The sequence below is a fragment of the Carassius gibelio genome, chromosome B21 (assembly GCF_023724105.1).
Source record: "Carassius gibelio isolate Cgi1373 ecotype wild population from Czech Republic chromosome B21, carGib1.2-hapl.c, whole genome shotgun sequence".
NCBI lineage: Eukaryota > Metazoa > Chordata > Actinopteri > Cypriniformes > Cyprinidae > Carassius > Carassius gibelio.
In genome coordinates, this window is record NC_068416.1 from 9,330,665 (window position 1) to 9,349,048 (window position 18,384).

The 18,384-nt window shown below is 36.1% G+C and overlaps 1 protein-coding gene across 3 annotated transcripts in view; it reads right to left on the reverse strand.

The window, feature by feature from the left end:
* The window catches only part of LOC127985770 (transcription factor COE1-A), a 114,983-nt gene that overhangs the window by 37,131 nt on the left and 59,468 nt on the right, over positions 1-18,384 (reverse strand). For all 3 annotated transcript variants that reach the window (XM_052587914.1, XM_052587915.1, XM_052587913.1), the window contains exon 7: positions 1,726-1,807. In XM_052587914.1, the coding sequence (XP_052443874.1) occupies positions 1,726-1,807 (82 nt within the window). The remainder of the gene's footprint in view (positions 1-1,725; positions 1,808-18,384) is intronic.

Here is an 18,384-nt window from a genome sequence, read left to right on the forward strand (position 1 = left end):
ACTTTGAAGGAAAGTGTCAAATTTTTCTCCCACTACTGGCAAAAACTGGAACTGAAGCCTTACCTCATCAGCGGTGCCACGATTAAAGCACTCGCAGTCTCTAAATATTTCCATGCTGTACACTAATTAACACCGCATACAAAACACACTTCTCCGCCTTTCCCACAATGCCCCGCTCTCTCTGATTGATTGTTGATAGAGGTTGGCTCGGATTAATTAAATTAAAAAGCGTGCAGTACTTGTGCGCCCTGAGACAATGCGAAGAACGTAATAAGTGCTGGAGGTTGCCATTATGAGTGGCACAAACAGGCCCTCTTAATCTGCAGAGGCCCCCTGGTTCCCCACACACTGTAGAGCCTCTTATTTCAATTGCTGTTGAGCTTTGAGAGGAAATTCCACCTCTTCAAAAAAGAAAGGACTTGGTGAAGAGAGGTAAGTCTCTAAGGGACGTGGCTAAGCATATACTTACACTTTTGTTTTATTCTCTCTCCCTATCTATCTACATCATTCACTTTTTTTTTACTCCTCACAGTCCTTGATGTTCAGAGGTGGGATTCCTTTTAATATATCAATTGTTGCTCCTAGACAACAATGAAATAGACATTAGAGAAACAGTTAATTCAAAAAATTTTATTACCCTAGTGCACTTTTTATGTTTGATGGATGCACTTTTTTAGGCTTCAAAATCTCAACACCCTATTCACTGCAATTATAAAGCCTGAGAGAGACAGTATATATATATATATATATATATATATATATATATATATATATATATATATATACTAAAATAAAAGCTCAGAGATCTTAATATGAGCTCAAACTTCTAAAATCAAACTTCTAAAATCACATCTACGGAAGCCAGTTTCCGCCACTGAATAAATTTTGACTTTATTACTTGCATTTGTTAATCTATATCATGCAGTTATGACTTTTTAACTGCAAATGATGCAGATGATTAGTTTATAGACAGAACTATACAGATAGCTGCTGAGATAATATCTTACTTCAACAATGAATACTGATTCAAAATGGGCTGATATTTTGGAGTCAACTCCATAAAACCTATAGGTAGCTTTGACTCCAATTCAGACATTGTGCTAACTAGATATCAACTTATTCTACTAACAGAACATCAGCAGAAAAGAAAATAAGACCAGAGCTACAGGCTTTAGGCACCACCACAATGACAACCTTTGTACCTTTTTGATCTAAAATAGTTTCATAAGAAAGTAAACAAAGTCTATTCTTGTTGTTTTAAAGATTCATGTATAAAGAGTGTTAGAACAGTGTGATTGTGAAAGCAACAAGGGTCAAATACCAGTGAATGACTGGAGGTCAAGGTCTTGTGTTTCTTGCAGAGCAGTGATAGGTTGTTTACTCAATGTCTCACACTCAAACACACTCGCACTGTGTGAGCGACACTGTCGTGCAATTATGCAGAGTGTGTTTACAGGCTCAGAGCCAGATTTGAAATACCCTCAAATGCTGAAGAGAGTAAAACTGCATGCAGATAAAGGAATATTTCACACCACAAATAATAATTAATGAGAGCACAATTACCCCCGATATTCTACACTGGTATACCAAAACATTCAGAACCAGACCAGATCAGCAAAAGCAGACTAAGAGAGCTGGAAACACTGAGTTAGAAAGATGGATGGAAGGAAAGTGAGCATAAGTAATGAGCTAATGACTGAAAAGGTTAAAAGCTAAATGGTTTACCTGAAAGCGCCGCATGTCCCGTGGATTCCCTGCATTCTTCAGGCAGTTCTGATTGCATTTCAGGAAAAACTTGAGAAAAAATCTGCAAAAGGAGGAAAATGATTGGTTAGCGGTGGACTGAAGGAATCCATTGAATGTTCTGAAAAGCTTAAACAGAATAGACAAACATTTAAACACTGTAAATATGCCTGCTGACCAGTTCAAGTTAACCGAACCTCTGACAGTGAAATTAGACAGATCCAATTAGGACCAAAAATCCTGATTCTGATGCCACAGGAGAACCTTTGTAAGCTCCACAAAGATCTTTTGATTCTAGTTCTTAAGAAAACATATCCACTGGTACCTTAAAGATCCCTTTAAATAGTTTGATGAGCGCAATTTTCTTAAATGTTGACATACTTCATGTTAAAACGGCAACTAGTGGTGGGACATATAAAAGTCTTTGTCTTTTTATAGCACTAGCACACTTGAAGTGCATTTTATAAACTTTTAGAAGTACAGTAGTTTATCAATGACATTAAAGTTAACTCTTTACCATGAGAAATATATTTACTTTTTTCCAACTATATTAATACTTTTGTCCAGGTGATGAAATGTCTGAATAACCCCATACTACACGAAAGATTCTTGATTTAAAAAAGGTGTTCAACATTTTTAAAGAGACTTTTACACATCCCTAAAGTTCAGTAACACAAACACATGGACAGACAAACACACACAGCAACAGGCAGTGTGCTGAAATGTGGAGCGCCCATCTGTCGTGCAGGGAAACGCTGCTAACACACACACACACAGAGTCCCATCCAAACAGAAAAAATCATGTCCGTCTCTCTCATAATCATGGTAAGCAGAAATCGGGCACATTCATGGGCACTAGCACAAACCCTTCACTCACAGACTGGCATTAGAGCTGTAACAGCACAATACCAGCTGCTCTGACTGGCACACAAACAGTGTGTGTGTCTAACTGGATAATGCCATGGCACATACCCGTCTGTCAGGACCTTTTTTTCTCATGCATTTCTCTCTTGCCTCTTTGTTTGCAATTCTGTCTGTCTCTTTTGTCAATATGACACTGAATGTGTTAGAAAATGAATCAGCTATTCTTTCTAGAACTCTGTTTCAAACACACCCACGATTGCTCTGCTCCAAAAGCATCGTTGCGACACAAAGGCTGTTCCAAAAGATTGCTAACTTAATTATGCTGCCTGGTAAGACACCTCATTTTAGCCAAATTTCGAAGGCAGTGTCATGTGTAGCCTTTACAAAGAAATCACTGTTAAAAAAGATACTCATAATTCATTCAAATCTGTCAAGAATGTGCAATTTGTGAATTAATTAAAAGTGAAGTTAAGAAATCTGTTTGCAGATGCCACTTAGTTTTAATATAATGATACTCTCGCAAAAGTGTGACTTAAGTGTTTAAATACACTTAGATGTGCATTTGTGTTTGTATATCCATGTGCTTTTATATGAGTCAGGTTAGGCTGCTTAATACTTTTATCCTAATGTGGCCCGACAAGCACAGTTATATGGCAAAGAGCACTAAGGTGTGTGTGTATCATCTCATGAACACACACTCACACACTCGCACTCAGTTCCATAATTGAAAGGACCTTGCTGTCGTCTTCAGTTAAGGGCACTCCAATGAAGGCCAATTACTAGAGGGGTTGAGTGTGGAGCTGTACTTACTTTCACGAGCTAACAGTGAGACACCTGTGACCTCTCTAGAACAGATCACAATACACCACCGCTGATGAACACGGGAGAAAAACACACCGAATCAAAAAAGACCCATTTTAATTCAGGGTCTTAATTTATGCACATTCTGTTGCCTTGATCGTTTATTTATTTTTTTAATCAGTAAAAGCGTAATTAATTTATACAATGACTTGTATAGCCTCTTCTATGATTAGTATGTTTTTTAATCATTTTTCTTTGTCATATCAAATAATTGGTTATGACAAGGCAAGGCTAGTTCAGGTTGTAGGTCACATCTGGAACATGAACAACACGGTGAATAAACACTCAAGGAAAAAAAGAAAAAAAAAGAAAAGTGTGGCAAAGAATCTACTAGCCATGTGCAAATTTGTAGGTATTTATGGAAGCGATTTACTGTATGCTTTGATAATCATACGGAATATTAGCCAGATGTAGTTTATCACAAAAATGCAATTTTCTCAGCTTTTTGCTGAAAATTATGCATTTTTATGAAACCTACCAATATTTGAGTGTTGATAAAAAAGAAAGCTTTAAGCTAGAAAATGTGTTGTTGTTGTTGTTTAAAAGTAGAGGCTCTGATCTTTATTTTGATGTATTGCATATTCAAATATTCATACAGCAATATATCCTGGAGTCCATGAAATTTGTGTGAAAATCATCAAAATCGTTGACGGTGGCTGGCAACTTAAAAAAAAAAAATGCTGGCAGTGAAAGAGTTAAGAAAAGATCATGTTCCAGGGAGATATTTAGAAAATTTCCTACTGTAAATATATGTCAAACTCAATTTTTGATTAGTAATATGCATTGCTAAAGATTTGGACAAATTTAAAGGCGACTTCAATATTTTTGAATTATTATTATTAATATTATTTATTTATTTTTTCACCCTCTGATTCCAGATTTTCAAATAATTGTATTTCGGCCAAATATTGTCCTGTCCTAATGAACCATGATAATGTTGTATACATGTTTGCAATGTTAATAAAAGCTTTAATAAAAAGGCAAACTAATAGCCAATTAGTTTGGCTAATTTCTTTACTCAAAACCAACATCAACACCATTTTTATCTTTAGGCAATTATTATATTATATTATATTATATTATATTATATTATATTATATTATATTATATTATATTATATTATATTATATTATATACTCTTCTCAGTCATTTCACAATTATTTAATCGTCAAGATCAAAAGATCAATAAATATCAATACATAAAACCATTTTAATCTAAATTCAAAATTCTCTATGTAAACATAACAGTGCAATGATGGTAGTTTTATGTGTCTATACTGAGTATAATTTAATATAGAAGGACAGTATGTTGAAATGAATCACAATGGTATAATTTAAACACTCATGGCACACTCATGGAGTTATTTCAGGGCATTAAACTGGATTGGTTGACGATGAAAAAAACAGGTTTTTGCATTTCCTGAAATTCAGCAGGGCTGATATCATGATGAGAGAAGCTTTTGCATGAGCTAATCTAATTTGGTTACTAAATGCAAAACAGCGGCCATAGCTGCCTGTGCCATATTCCTGTATGGTGCGAGCCACACCAAGAGTAAATGAGCCCATGTGAACAGCACAGCAGCATAAATTATTCACGGGCTGAGATGGCAATTATGGCTCTGAGCACAACCAACATTAATATTTTATGAGGGCTAACGCACACTTCCAAGTGAATCAGAAAGAGAGAGAGAGAGAGAGATTGGGAGAAGTGGGTCTTCCCTATCCACTTTCTTTGTATTTTTTTTTTTTTTGAGTCTCTCTCTCCTTGAACTCACTCATTTGGGCTCTTCCTCTCTCAGCCTTACCAACTTATCTATTCTGCATGATTTAAGTTAGACCATTCACTATTGCCCAAATCCCAAAAAAGAGATTTAAGTTGTGTTATTACACGTTTATAACATAGTAATAAAGCAGTTATATAATGCATTAACTGCAAGAATTGTAAATTTCTGAGCATTTACACATTTTTGATTTATAACACCGGCATGTGTTCATAAAATGACATGCTAATAGAAATTAAACAGGAGAATTACATCTAAATTTGTTAAATACTGTAGAATTGGCTTCTGATGTAGTGGTGAGAATTCAATGCTGTGTCAATAATGTCATGCCAAGAGAAATACTCTGCATATTCTTGTGTGAGTTTACATATGTGAGTAATAAAAAAAGAGGGGATTGTGTTTTATTTGTCATTTTATGTTAGTTAAAGTGAATGCAGATCAGTGCACCCATATGATCCCACCTTGTTCTCTAACACACACTCGCTATACTCTTAAACTGACCCAAAATTCGAAATTATTCCAATACCCGTTACTAAATATTATCAGTGTTATAAAATAGTCTGTAATCTGAGGGAAATATCACCTATCATGTGCTAAAAGTCATCAATAAATAATCTCACTGAAAATTGTCATCATTTACTCTAAACCCCTTTGACACACAGTTTGCAAATCTCATTCTCTCTCATAAAATAGGTTGGGCCAAGTCTGATGTCACTGTCATGAAATATCATTGATTCTACATTGTCAGTGTGTCAAACCTGGTGTAATGCATTTTGACCAGCCGTATATTAATGTATGGAGATCATGTTGAAATTTTTTGGTGCTTTTTAAAAAATTTCGGTATTTGACAGCTCCTTGCTACTTGGGAAAGAGCAGCGGGAATATTTCTCAGAACATTTCCTTTGTGCTCCATGGAAGAAAGCTAGTCACATGGGTATCGAATGACATGATGCTGATTTCATTTTGCAATTAACTATTCCTTTAATGCCAGTTCCATGACTCAAAAGGGTGTGACACGATTACTAGATGTGATGTCACTCAAATGATGATGTCATGCCATGATTAAATCACTGCTTTGGATCAACTCACTCGTAACTCTTGCTATTATGTTTTTAGATGAAATTTCTCTCGCACTCAGTTTCAAATATGCATAAATGCAACACAAGCCGCAAAGAAACTACACAGAAAGAGAAAATCACACGGGAGCATCATTTTACACAAGCAATCCTTAATATGCAGGACTGGTAATTGCTCACCCCAGTGTGGGAACAGAGAGCTGTCAATCAGACTGAGAGGTCCCTGGAGATATGGAAATCAAGTTGATGACTGGTTCACCTGGATCTTATTCATGCTTATATTCGGTGTTGTAGGCACAGTTATTCTATAATACAAGACGCCTTGTTGGACGGCTGAGTTCAACTACCTTTTTTGTGGTGTTTAAATAACTACTTGAACTGGAAACACAAATAGATAATAAATTAGCATGTCGATAGTTTGTAATTTTTTGTTATTGTTGGGTTTCAAATCCCTTTGAGGGATCCATCAGTCAAATCAAAAGATTAATATAATTTTCTAAGCAAATTATAAATATTTAAATACATATTTAAAACATTTATTTTAAAATACAACATTTTGTACAAATATATGAAAAAAAAAACAAATACTATAAATATGAATAAAGTACTTCATGAATTAAATGGAACTATAAACAACATTTTCCAAATAATTAAAATATTTGTAAATGTGTAATAAAAAATGTAAAAAATATATTAAATAATAACAGATACTTGTTGTTGTTATTATATTTAATAACAAATATTAAATACATCTAAATATTTATAAATATTAGTCAAAATGTTTTAAATGACACAAAGACGGTGTACTCAATATCAGTACTAAAGAGAGACTGGTAGCATCCAACTAAATACTGGTTCTTTTAACATCCTTATTACAGGCAGCATCTTGCATTGACCCAACCGGAAATGAACCCTTTAGCCAAAAGCATAAACACAGTCCATACTTTCACCTGGCAAGAAAGATGACCTGACCTCTGGAAACATTTTTGACAGAGTCCCCAACAGACCAACCCAATGATAGAAATAGAAATAGAGAGAGTAAAAAAGAGCAGTCTGAGAGAGAAAGGAAAAGAGGAAGACAGGTCTCCTTTAGTGTCTATTGTAAAAGGCTGAAGGCAAACAACTCAATAATTCATGAGAGCAAGATTGATTTTGGGGGCTAGCTCAGAGGGTCGTGGGGGGGCTGGTGTGGTGGTCTAGCTGGGAAATCATTAGCCCAGCTAACACACACACACACACACGCACACACAGAGGCAAGGCTGATTAACGGTTAGCAGGGCTGGGAGGGTCCCGTACCTTGGGGGCTGGCAGATTTACTACTTTTGTTTTCTTGCACACAAACACTGGCTTTATACCTCTTCTTTGTCTGTTTGTCTTCTCTGGGGAAGTGAATTGAGTGGTGGGTTAGACCAGGGCAAGAGACGAGGAATAACAGATTCAAGCAAACTGAGAGTGAGAGTGTTTGTTTGGCTAATGGTTGTGTTGATTCTTTTTTTTTTCTTCATGTCTCGTGTTCAGTCTTTTATTTTGAATTTATTTAGACTCTTATTGTGAAAGTCTCTCTTTTTTGGTCTTTGCTTTCAGTTTCATGTGTTATTCCATTAAGTTTTTTGTATATATTGTCCTTTTGTCTGGCTGACATGTTTAAATAATCATATTAATGAGATTTACGAGTTTCCTTTCCTTCGTTGATGCATTTCCCACTGAAACAGGAAGTTTGGGAGGAACATATTAAAAGGCCATTTAAAGCCTGCTAGCCTAATTTAACCAACAGGTTTTTGTTTGTGTGACAGCCATAAGGGTTAGGGTTAGGGTTAGGGTTAGGGTTAGGGTTAGGGTCAGGTATTAGGTAAAAGGACCTAGTATTAGCGATAATTTGATTGGACCAGAAAATTAGATACGTCCACAAGTGCAACATGAGTCATCAATATTCTTAGCCTATTTTCCCAAAAGATACTGTATTTATTATTTTTTAACACATTATTATTATTATTATTTACAACAGATTTTGAGTTTACTTCAATTTTGATTAAGTTTGCATATTTAATTTCACTACTTTTCCTGTTGAAGCTGCTTTGAAAGGATCTGTATTGTATGCAGCACTAGATAAATAAAAGTGATTTGACTGTTCAAATCATGCATTGAAACTAATCACTGAAACTAATAAACTGCACTTTTTTGGGGGTTTTATGTATCTCCACAAGGATCAAAAAATATGTCTCCGATAGAATGTAAAATATTGTATCTTGTTATTGCACATCTAGCAATCATTACAGAATTGAAACAAGTCCCTGCAGTGTACACAGAGCCCAAGTCTATAACACAAGACGGCTAACCAACTCTACGCTCCAGGCATGTGAACGATTTTCTGCACGTGTCAGCAGACAGCTTACACAACGCTGAGAGGCACTTTCCCATCTCCACCAGAAATCAGCTATCATATGTCTCTCTCCACATATCAAAGGCGTAGATGTGTGTGTACAGCTGTACAAATGCTCGCCAGATTCACATAACACCCTGAATATGGATGTTTCCACGTCATTCTTCTCGCAAATATCAAAAGAGCTTGAGGTGGCGTCTGATGAGACACACTCTTTTGTCATCGCTGGCTCCAGCAATAATTCATAGACAGCACATTGAAGTCGAGGCACTGGGAACTCATTCTGACAGCCACTACGTCCACATTCTTCCACCTGTCTTATCCTGTCTGCAGCAGAGACAAATAAAAAGCCACAAGATGGTTTCCCAGGTTTCCAGATGATGACCACATTCATGGTCCATCTGATCAGATTTGGCAGGGGCTTGATTTGCCAGAGAAGAGAAGGGATTGAGGCTAGTCATTCAGATAAGGAAAACATGGTACGAATAATTGAGAAAAAGTAAGTCCTTACACTCTGCCTAAACCAGGAACAGATAAAAAAAAGTGTCTAAAATTGAAAATTCCAAATTAGGAAAATTCATGGGGCTGGGTATTAACATGTTCCCAAAGCTCCCCATTCTGTTTTTGATTTGATAATATAGTGATGACAACTTGATGCTGATTCAACAGGTCAATGGATTGGATCAATGTTTTAGTCTGATTCAAAAAGTAACTCTAAAACACAATCTTTTTGAATACTTCATTGGACAGATTAATTTGGAGTCATTTAAAAGTTGGGCTACATTGGATGTGATGTATGTTTATGATTCACTAAAAAGCCTATGCTGATAAGAGTTACTTTGTGAATCAGACTACTCATCTCGTCCTGTGATGTTATTGCGTGCAGCCCGCAAGTACACCACAAAATATAAGTTTTCATGCAACTAAAACACTGGAAAAGATTAATTGATCATTCTGAATTGATTCTGATCATGAGGAAATAAAAATGGATTAAATAATTTTAATTTCATTATTTATTTTTTGTTCGTTTTAATTTTCACTGGCAGCTGTTCACATTGAAACTCATGTTGAACAATTCACATTCCAGTTTAACATCTTGCTTCAAATACGTCTATATTGATTTCCAAGCTGCCATCTCACAATTACCATAATTCAGATTTCTGACTGCAGCATAAACCTCAAATATGTTTATATTGGATGTGATTTTGTTGCTTCACAACATTCCACAACTTCATGCTGGAAACTTGTGTGAAAAAGTGTTAAACTAATCCAAGTGTATTTCAGCAGCACCCATATAAACTTAAATGTACCTCCACTATTTTAAAAGTAGAAAACTGACATACATCAAGAGATTAATACATTCGTAAACATACTCTACACAGCCATACTGGGAATTTTGAATGTTTATTCCATATTATGTTTGATATTTCCTTGGAATTAACTCACCAAGTCAAATTCCTCGTAAATCTTTGAAACGTACTCTTTTCTGATTCTAATCATGTTAACAAAATCTCCTAACAAGTGCTTTGATTGGCATTAGCCGCTTACGACTTCCACTCACAAATCCCTCCTTTGGCTCCATCTTTGGTGTGTGGACTCAGGTTCGCTCTCTCTCTCCGCTCTGAACATCTGCTCGCTGTTGAACTACAGTTGGATTTGCCCATCTAGCTCCAAGAGCGCTAGTTAATTAGTGGATGGAGATTAGGTGGGATAATAGACAGGGAAAATCTCCTGATTATCTCGCAGAATCCCGGGAAAGAGTTGCATTATAGCGGAGATGCCATCACCTTCTTATTTGTGTCTGGTTTAATTACTGAGTATGGGTCACATTGAGAAGTGGCTCTGATAGACGTGGGATATGATCAGCACAGCTGAGGACCATTTTCCGGTGGCTAAATAAAGAATATTGCATAAAGGAGTGAGCTTCCAGAGAAAGTTTACGTAAAAAAAAAAAAAAAAAGATGAATAGATTTGGTTATAATTGTGAGTCCATGCTTGGTTTATTGTTGGCAAATGTTTAGGTTCACTTTAAATGTGATTGGAATACACATGGCCATGGTTAAAAATGGTTTTACTGTCCCCGTTCCCAAAAATATAAAGGTCAGTTTCCCACACTCAGATACTGTTTAGCCCCAGTCATAAATATGGCCAATGAATAATCATTATTATGCAATAAACCAGATCTAAAGCTGTGTGTTTTCAGGAAAGAGGCCCAAAAAAAGAATGGGTCGAGGATTGGAGCAGATTCAAGATTCTAACAGACCAAATTCAGCCAAAAAGCAATGCAGCCTATTAAAGGGCAATTGAGAAATGCATCTATGAAATTCTTTTTTGCTGAAACATAATTAGTATGATGACAAGTAACCCCTATATGTTCCCTGGGTAACAGTACAATTATTGTAAAACTCTAAACAATGAATAAAAATGGGTACAAAAGCCTGTGTTAATAAAAAGGCTTATGCAAATCTCTATTCTTTGCATTAATCTAATTTGTTAGCAGTGTTTCACTGCGCAGCCTGATGTTAGAATTCTCTTCTCTTTACCCCCTTCTGCGCAGTTCATTATAAATGGCCGTGAGGGAAGCGTCTTTTATTATTTACAGTATTTACTTCAGGGGAAGTCATGGCTTGTGTCATATTTATCTTGCTGAAAAACGGGCTGAGGAATGCACTTCACCCCCTTTGAACACAAGGAAATGTAGCGTGCTACTGATACAGCTCATGTTGAGTATAACTCAGTAGGCAACATCCAGAAGATTTGTCTCATTTAATCTGATTGTTCACAGAGTTTTGATTGTCCACAGTTTTGTTTTCCAATAAATATTTATAAACATTATTAGAAAGGCATTTGTATTTAAATACACTAACATTTAAATGCATAACCATTGAAATGTTGGGGTTAGTAAGATTATTTAAATCTAAAAAAAGGTGGGGGAGGTGAATATTTATTCAGCAATATTTATTCAGCAAGGACATATTAAATAGTTTAAAAGTAAATTAATTTATAATGTTGCAAAAAATATTTATGTTAAATAAATGCTTCCTTTTAAACTTTCTATAAATCAAAGAATTATGAAAAAAGTGAAAAACTAAAATATTAAGCGGCACAACTGTTCAATACAATAATAATCGGAATTGTCTCTTTAAAAGCAAATTGGCAAATCAGGATCATGTAACACTGGAGCTGTAGCTGAAAATGCAGCTTTTCATTACAGTAAATAATTACATTTAAAAATACAAAAGAGTTGTTTAAAATTGTAACAATATACCACTAAACTACTGATTTTTTTTTTATCAAATAAATGCAGCCTTTGTGAACAGAAAAAAAAAAAACTTTTGAATGGTAGTATATACAACATGAAAATAAAGATTTATATAAAATATATAAATAACATATAGTAATATAAGTTCATTTTTATGACCTCATGAACAGTTCTTCCTTGTTTTAAGTAGAAACTTATTTTAAAAGACTTTTATAGATTTGAAAGATTCTAAAACAGAAACAATTTAAGATAACAGATGTTATTTTATATATCCTGCATTTTCTTCAAATTAATACGGTAAATATACTGTATCTTGTTTTAAGGATGCAGTACATGCAAAGGAGTTGTCCCATCTGGGATGGAGCAAATAACGGCGGGGGGAGCGTGGGATTTTACGAGAACCAGTGATCCACGTTATGACTGAGTGTGTGTGTGTGTGTGTAACCCAAGCCGGGCACCAGAGCAGGCAGGTCTAGCGTTACACAGCCTCCAGGCAGCTACATCTGCACCAGGTCTTGTCCGACAGTACACAGAGACTGCAGCCAAACTCACACACACACTGACATCATCCAGCCGTGGCTTCTGCTGTATGTTACTCACACCCACCGAGCACAGGTAGCTGATCCTGGAGACACACGGTCGTCCCACAGGACAAAACAGAAGAATCTGGGCCATTTTGATTGCGGTTGTTCTAAATAACATCATTTCTATAGTATATAATATGTACAGTAGAGCGCACAGTATGCAACATTTTTTTTAATTAAATTTTTTCATTTATAATGCAAAACACTCAACTTGACCTTTAGTCATTGCAGTTTAATCTCGATTTTTCCATTGATTTGAGGAAGAAAGTAGTGACGAGGAAAGCTATCACGTAGCGAGATGTCAGCTTTGACCTCAGATGTCAGGGGTCATGACCCCACAAAGGGCCTGGAATAATAATCAGTGTGACGGCAAACAGATGTCATTCATTTTCGTCCTGGTAAAATTTGTAAACTTGGGTTTCCACAAGCTCCCTCTTTCTCTGAATACGCTGACGCTATAATACATCAATGACATCTCAAACCGGACTAAGAAGGCTGATTTTTGTTGTGAAACTCCTTTCTTTCCCGTCATGCCTGCAGGCTCTTTAAGGTGATAGATGGCGCTCTGTGTCTCGTGCCAACAGCACAGCCATGGCAGACCCCTGGGGAGGCTGAACTGCCATCAATAATACAGAGACCTGAACAGACTCTCAGTCTAGACGAAGAGGTAGGTTTGGACACTGGTTAGGTGTAGTCTGATTAGGACATTATTATGAAGGACTGGCAAAAGAGCGGATACAAATCTGGGTCAAATCTGTAGATGTTTTTTGTTTTGTATGTAAAAAAGGATGCTGATCCCCATGCAAGGGATATTATTCCTAAAATATAAGGCAGATTAATATTCTCATGTATGATGAAGATGTTTTCATGCTTGGTTGAAGAAATATTGCTCATGATATTATTAAGATACAGTATTCACTCAAGCTAAGAGTTTAGAAAAAAAAATGTAAATATTTTAAAATATAAATGTATTTCTATGTTTTTATTTTTATACATTTTTAAATGTAATTGATTCCTGTGCATTTTCAGTGTCACATAATCCGTCATAAATCATTTTAATTTGGTAAATTGCCTCTTAATAAACATTTATCAGTTTAAAGAAGGTGCTGCTGAATATTTTTGTGGAAACCATGACAATTTGATGTGTCCTTGCTGGAATTATTATTTTATATACACACACACACATATATATATATATATATATATATATATATATATATATATATATATATATAATATATATATATATATATATATATATATATATATATATATATATATATATATATATAATATATATATATATATATATATATATATATATATATATATATATATATATATATATATATGTAATGAGTAATTCTGTAAGTGGACATAGCTAAATTGGCTTACTTATTATTTATTGGCTTAAATATATATATTTAAAAAAAAATCTTATTGAGCTTAAAATGTAAAATCAGTAAGATTTTTATTTTTAAAATTTCATCTTAAAAATATACATACAATTCTACATTTTAAATTTAATTTAGATTGATTGTAAACAAAATAGAGCTCCCAATGGAATACAATTATTTATTCATTTGTATTCAATTGTTGTATGTTGTATTAGAGTAAACATATACTTAATTAAAAGTTTTTTTTTTTTAAATGAATAAATAAATACCTAAAATATTGTCCTAAGGTGATATGTTTTGGTTTGAATTGATACAGAATTGGAGAAAGGACAAGAAATGCCATTGAGAACATAGGAAAATGAGAAAGGAATTTAGTCAAACTATCAAAGTTCAGATTTTTTCATCACATATAATCTGCCCAACTATGCCTCCAACTGATCAATATAAGTTTACACCCAATAAATAATAAGTAAGCCAATTTAGCCACGTCCACTTACAGAATTACTCATTACTCGTCTTTAAATCACAAGTTATTATGACCATCAACCATTTTTGCAGTTTAGTCTTCACAAATGGTCTCGATCTACATTATACACATTTTTATTTTCAAAAGAGCAATGAGGAAATACGCATTCATATTAATGTTCTAAAGTCGATCTTTAATGACGAGACTATCATCATCTCACAGTGGAGTCTGAGGCCAGAGACAGGAAGAGTGGCCTCAGCACCTAGCCATTGGTTCATTTCTATTTCAGGTTCAATCTTTTATTTAGTCACAACATCCCAGTGTCATGAAATATTGATGGCAGCATGTATTCCGTCTAATACCGCTCATGTCCTGTAACGCCCTGCCATCTTTAAATATTTCTCAGAACAAATGCACTCTAGCCTCGCTCCGCCTCTGCTGCTCACCTGCGCTGGACCTGCACGAGAACGGTCAACTGCTGCATTAATGGGCCAACCAGGACACGGATGAGCCTTGACACTTCAGGGAGGATTTGATTAAAAATGCATCAAATTCACAGAATTATAGATTTGTGTATTTAGGGGAAGCTATTTTAGCTTCATTATTGAAGTAAAACCACAATATTATTAGTTGTTTAGCATCAGCATAAAATGAATCAAATTTCCCTGTGATATTCAAACGAGTTTTGGAGAGTGTTTCAGCTGGCCTGGATGCAAAAGGCAATAATACAGTAATATGGCATGAGAACAACTGTTTTTTTGCTGTTTTTGTAGTACATTTACAGCTCAGAACAAGTTGAATCCCATGTAACCCATTTCCTAATGCACATCATGGTGATATCAATATGAAAACTGCAAGGTGGTAAAAAAACAACAACAACAAAAACAGGATGTCATATAGCAAGGTAAGTCTTGAACATTGATTATGAATGCTGACAATATAGGCCAGTCTTGCTGTGGTCTACACCTCATTAATTTCAGCAGGGGCCAATCTGACAGGCTTCGGGGCCCACTCTGCCTTTGCTGGGGTTTCCACAGGAGTCACAAATCTGGCAGAGGGGCTCATTTTTAGCCGTCCACCCCCCACAGCCCTGCTCCGCGGCTGACAGTGATAAATAGAGCTTTTAGGACTCAATGTGACAGTTAAAGACTGTTACAGTATTTACATGCAACCTTATATTATGTTATATATATTTATTTGAAGTATAATTCATGTGTGTTGTGCTGCATGTTATGCTGTTATGTTTAATACAGTATTTCAATATGTGAAATAAGGTACCATTTTCCTAAATTTATTTATGGTTACCTGGCAATAGCCGTTTTTTTTTTTTTTTTTTTTTTTATGAGAGTTTCTCCTCTTTCCGGTTTCCCAACTCCCACTCACACTGAATGACCTTGAAAATCTGCAAGCTCGACAGGAGCTTTAAGGATTTTTAAAGGGCTGATTTCATCACAGACGTGTCGACTAATGACAGGATCACAGCTTTTCAAAAAAGACAAGAGGCTTGGGGGTGGAGAGAGAGCAATATCAAAACACAAACCACTCAAATGCTTTCATTTGAAACATGATACTGGTGTCCTCTACAAATTGTGGGTCAAACCCAAAAACTGGGAAGATAAAAAGGGTTCAAATTATGTAATTGCAAAGCTGTACATCAACATTAACACACACAAACTCGGCGCGCTGGCAGCCCCCTCTTCCGCGCCGGCATCACCCATGCCGGTTTTTACGCCAGCTGACGCGACGGGGGAGCCTTTCTCACCGAGAGCTGGGAAGGAGACAGGAGAGCGAACGGACGGGTGGCAGAGGACGTGTAGCGGCCCCCGCCGTGTTTGTCAAACAAATTAAACGTGTTGGAGATTCCTCACCTGCCTTGCGCACCGCTGCCGCATATGGCCCACCCGTTCAAAATAAGGAAATATGCATACATTAGCATACCTAATAACCAAGCCTCTCCATTTAATATGCAAATGCACTGAAATATTACTGAACGCCGTCTGTTCTAAATGAATAAATTTGAATTGCAATTAGAATAATCCTTTATAATTAATGAAAACTGTCAATTTTGGTTCAGGAGTAATTTGATTAACAGGATGATGGGATGATGGTTGGGGCCAGTGGGGGGGAGGCAGACGGGGGAAACGACGGCACCGTGACTGTTCATGGGCGGCAGGGAGGACCCCTTCATTATTGATTACACTGTCTAGGAGAATGGCCTAGGCCACGAATACCGGCTGATTTGATAGGCCAGCCACTGAGGTGATGTTTGAGTTAATCAGGGCAAAGCTGACCCTCTTTCACACCGTCCTCTGCAGGAATTCGGAGGTAGTCATTAAAAAACCATAAAGAAAGCAGAAAAAGCAAACCGCTACCCTCATAGTAGGTGACCTCATTCCTGACTGCCAAAGACAGCAATGTGTGTGCTGCCGTCGTCACTGAATCGCATACATCATCATTGTGTTTTAAGTACATTTGATTATGCATTGATTTTTATGAGCTGTCTACGTCATTTTGGCACACAAGTTCTGATTAACGCAAATTTGCATGGTACCATTCCCAATGCGGTCAGCTCATTGGATTATGGGTGTTTAGAGAACAAAACCCAGGGGTTTTCTCATTGAAAAGCTTGGCGAAAAAGTGGCACAAATGTTCATTGAATTTGTCCCCAACATATTCAGCAAAATGACTGCTGCATTATAGCTCGAAATGAAATGCCGGGGTCATTTACATATAACAGATGCCAAACCTTCAGTCAAAAGAAGCTACACAGACCAAATTCCCAAACCCCAAAATCCAGAAACACATAGTGAGTGCTTCAAATACGAAGAAACCAATGTGTTCCTACCTGTTTGTGCAAATTGCAGTGAAGACCCACGGGACATGAAAGAGAGAAAGAGAAGAAAGGAAATGTTGATTAGTTAATTATACAGTTCATTTTGAGCCATGTGCTTTGAAAGCCAATATCTGAATAACATTTGTAAAGATCTCCAAAGGTGTAAAGTAACACAGATGGAGACGGCTTACAGTTACAACACATTAAAGAGGCTGTCACAACATGAAGTACATTACGAAAGCAAAACTGGAGGGGCTTTTCAGTTTTCTTTCTAAATAAATCTCACCGGCATTAAAAAAACAGAAACAGTTTTTTTAAAGGGTGGGGCGGGGGGTGGTGCTCGGGTGGAAACACATGTATAGTGAGATCATCTGTTTGGGAAATGGAAGAGCACAGAGCAGGAAATGTTTGAATCGCTACTACTCAGCTCTTTCGGCATAGCAATTGGATGAGAACGATTTTAATAAAATCTGAGGAAGTGTCAAGGGTCAGATAAAAGATCTCATGAAAGGAAAGTGGAGATTAGAATTTCTGTGAGCATTGCTATCATATATTTGAGAATATATGATATTCATCTTCATCTTGGGAAATGGGATAATCAACATAATGGCATCACAGAGGCATGTACATATTGTTGTCTAACAAAACACTCTCTAAAAAGAAAATGTCCTCCCCAAATACCTTCGCCCTGCAACTGCTAATGGCAAGTTTTGATGGAGTGCGGTCTTAACAAACATTTTTACAGAGTGTGGCATAAAAAGTAAATGTTTTGCTGGAGTGTGATATAAATAAAAAAAAATTACAGGTGGTTTCGTAATCACTACATGTTTAGGTGAGTTGTGAGGTAAGTAAAGTAAACTTTTTTTTACAGGATGTGCTGTAAATATAACCTGGTCTCATAAAAGTACAGTACATACCTCTGGGTACTCTTCTGCAATACTGTGTTTATGTACCTTACTGCACATTTCGCCACAAATGTCCACTGATTGTCACTAAAACACGGGTTCAATACCTGGCACGTTTTTATTACGTTGATATAGGTATGTATTGTGGTGGTTCACAATTCAAATATCTGGGGACTGTTGCTAAAAGTTAATGCTCTATCGTGTTGGAAATATGCCCTACACTATACCTTCC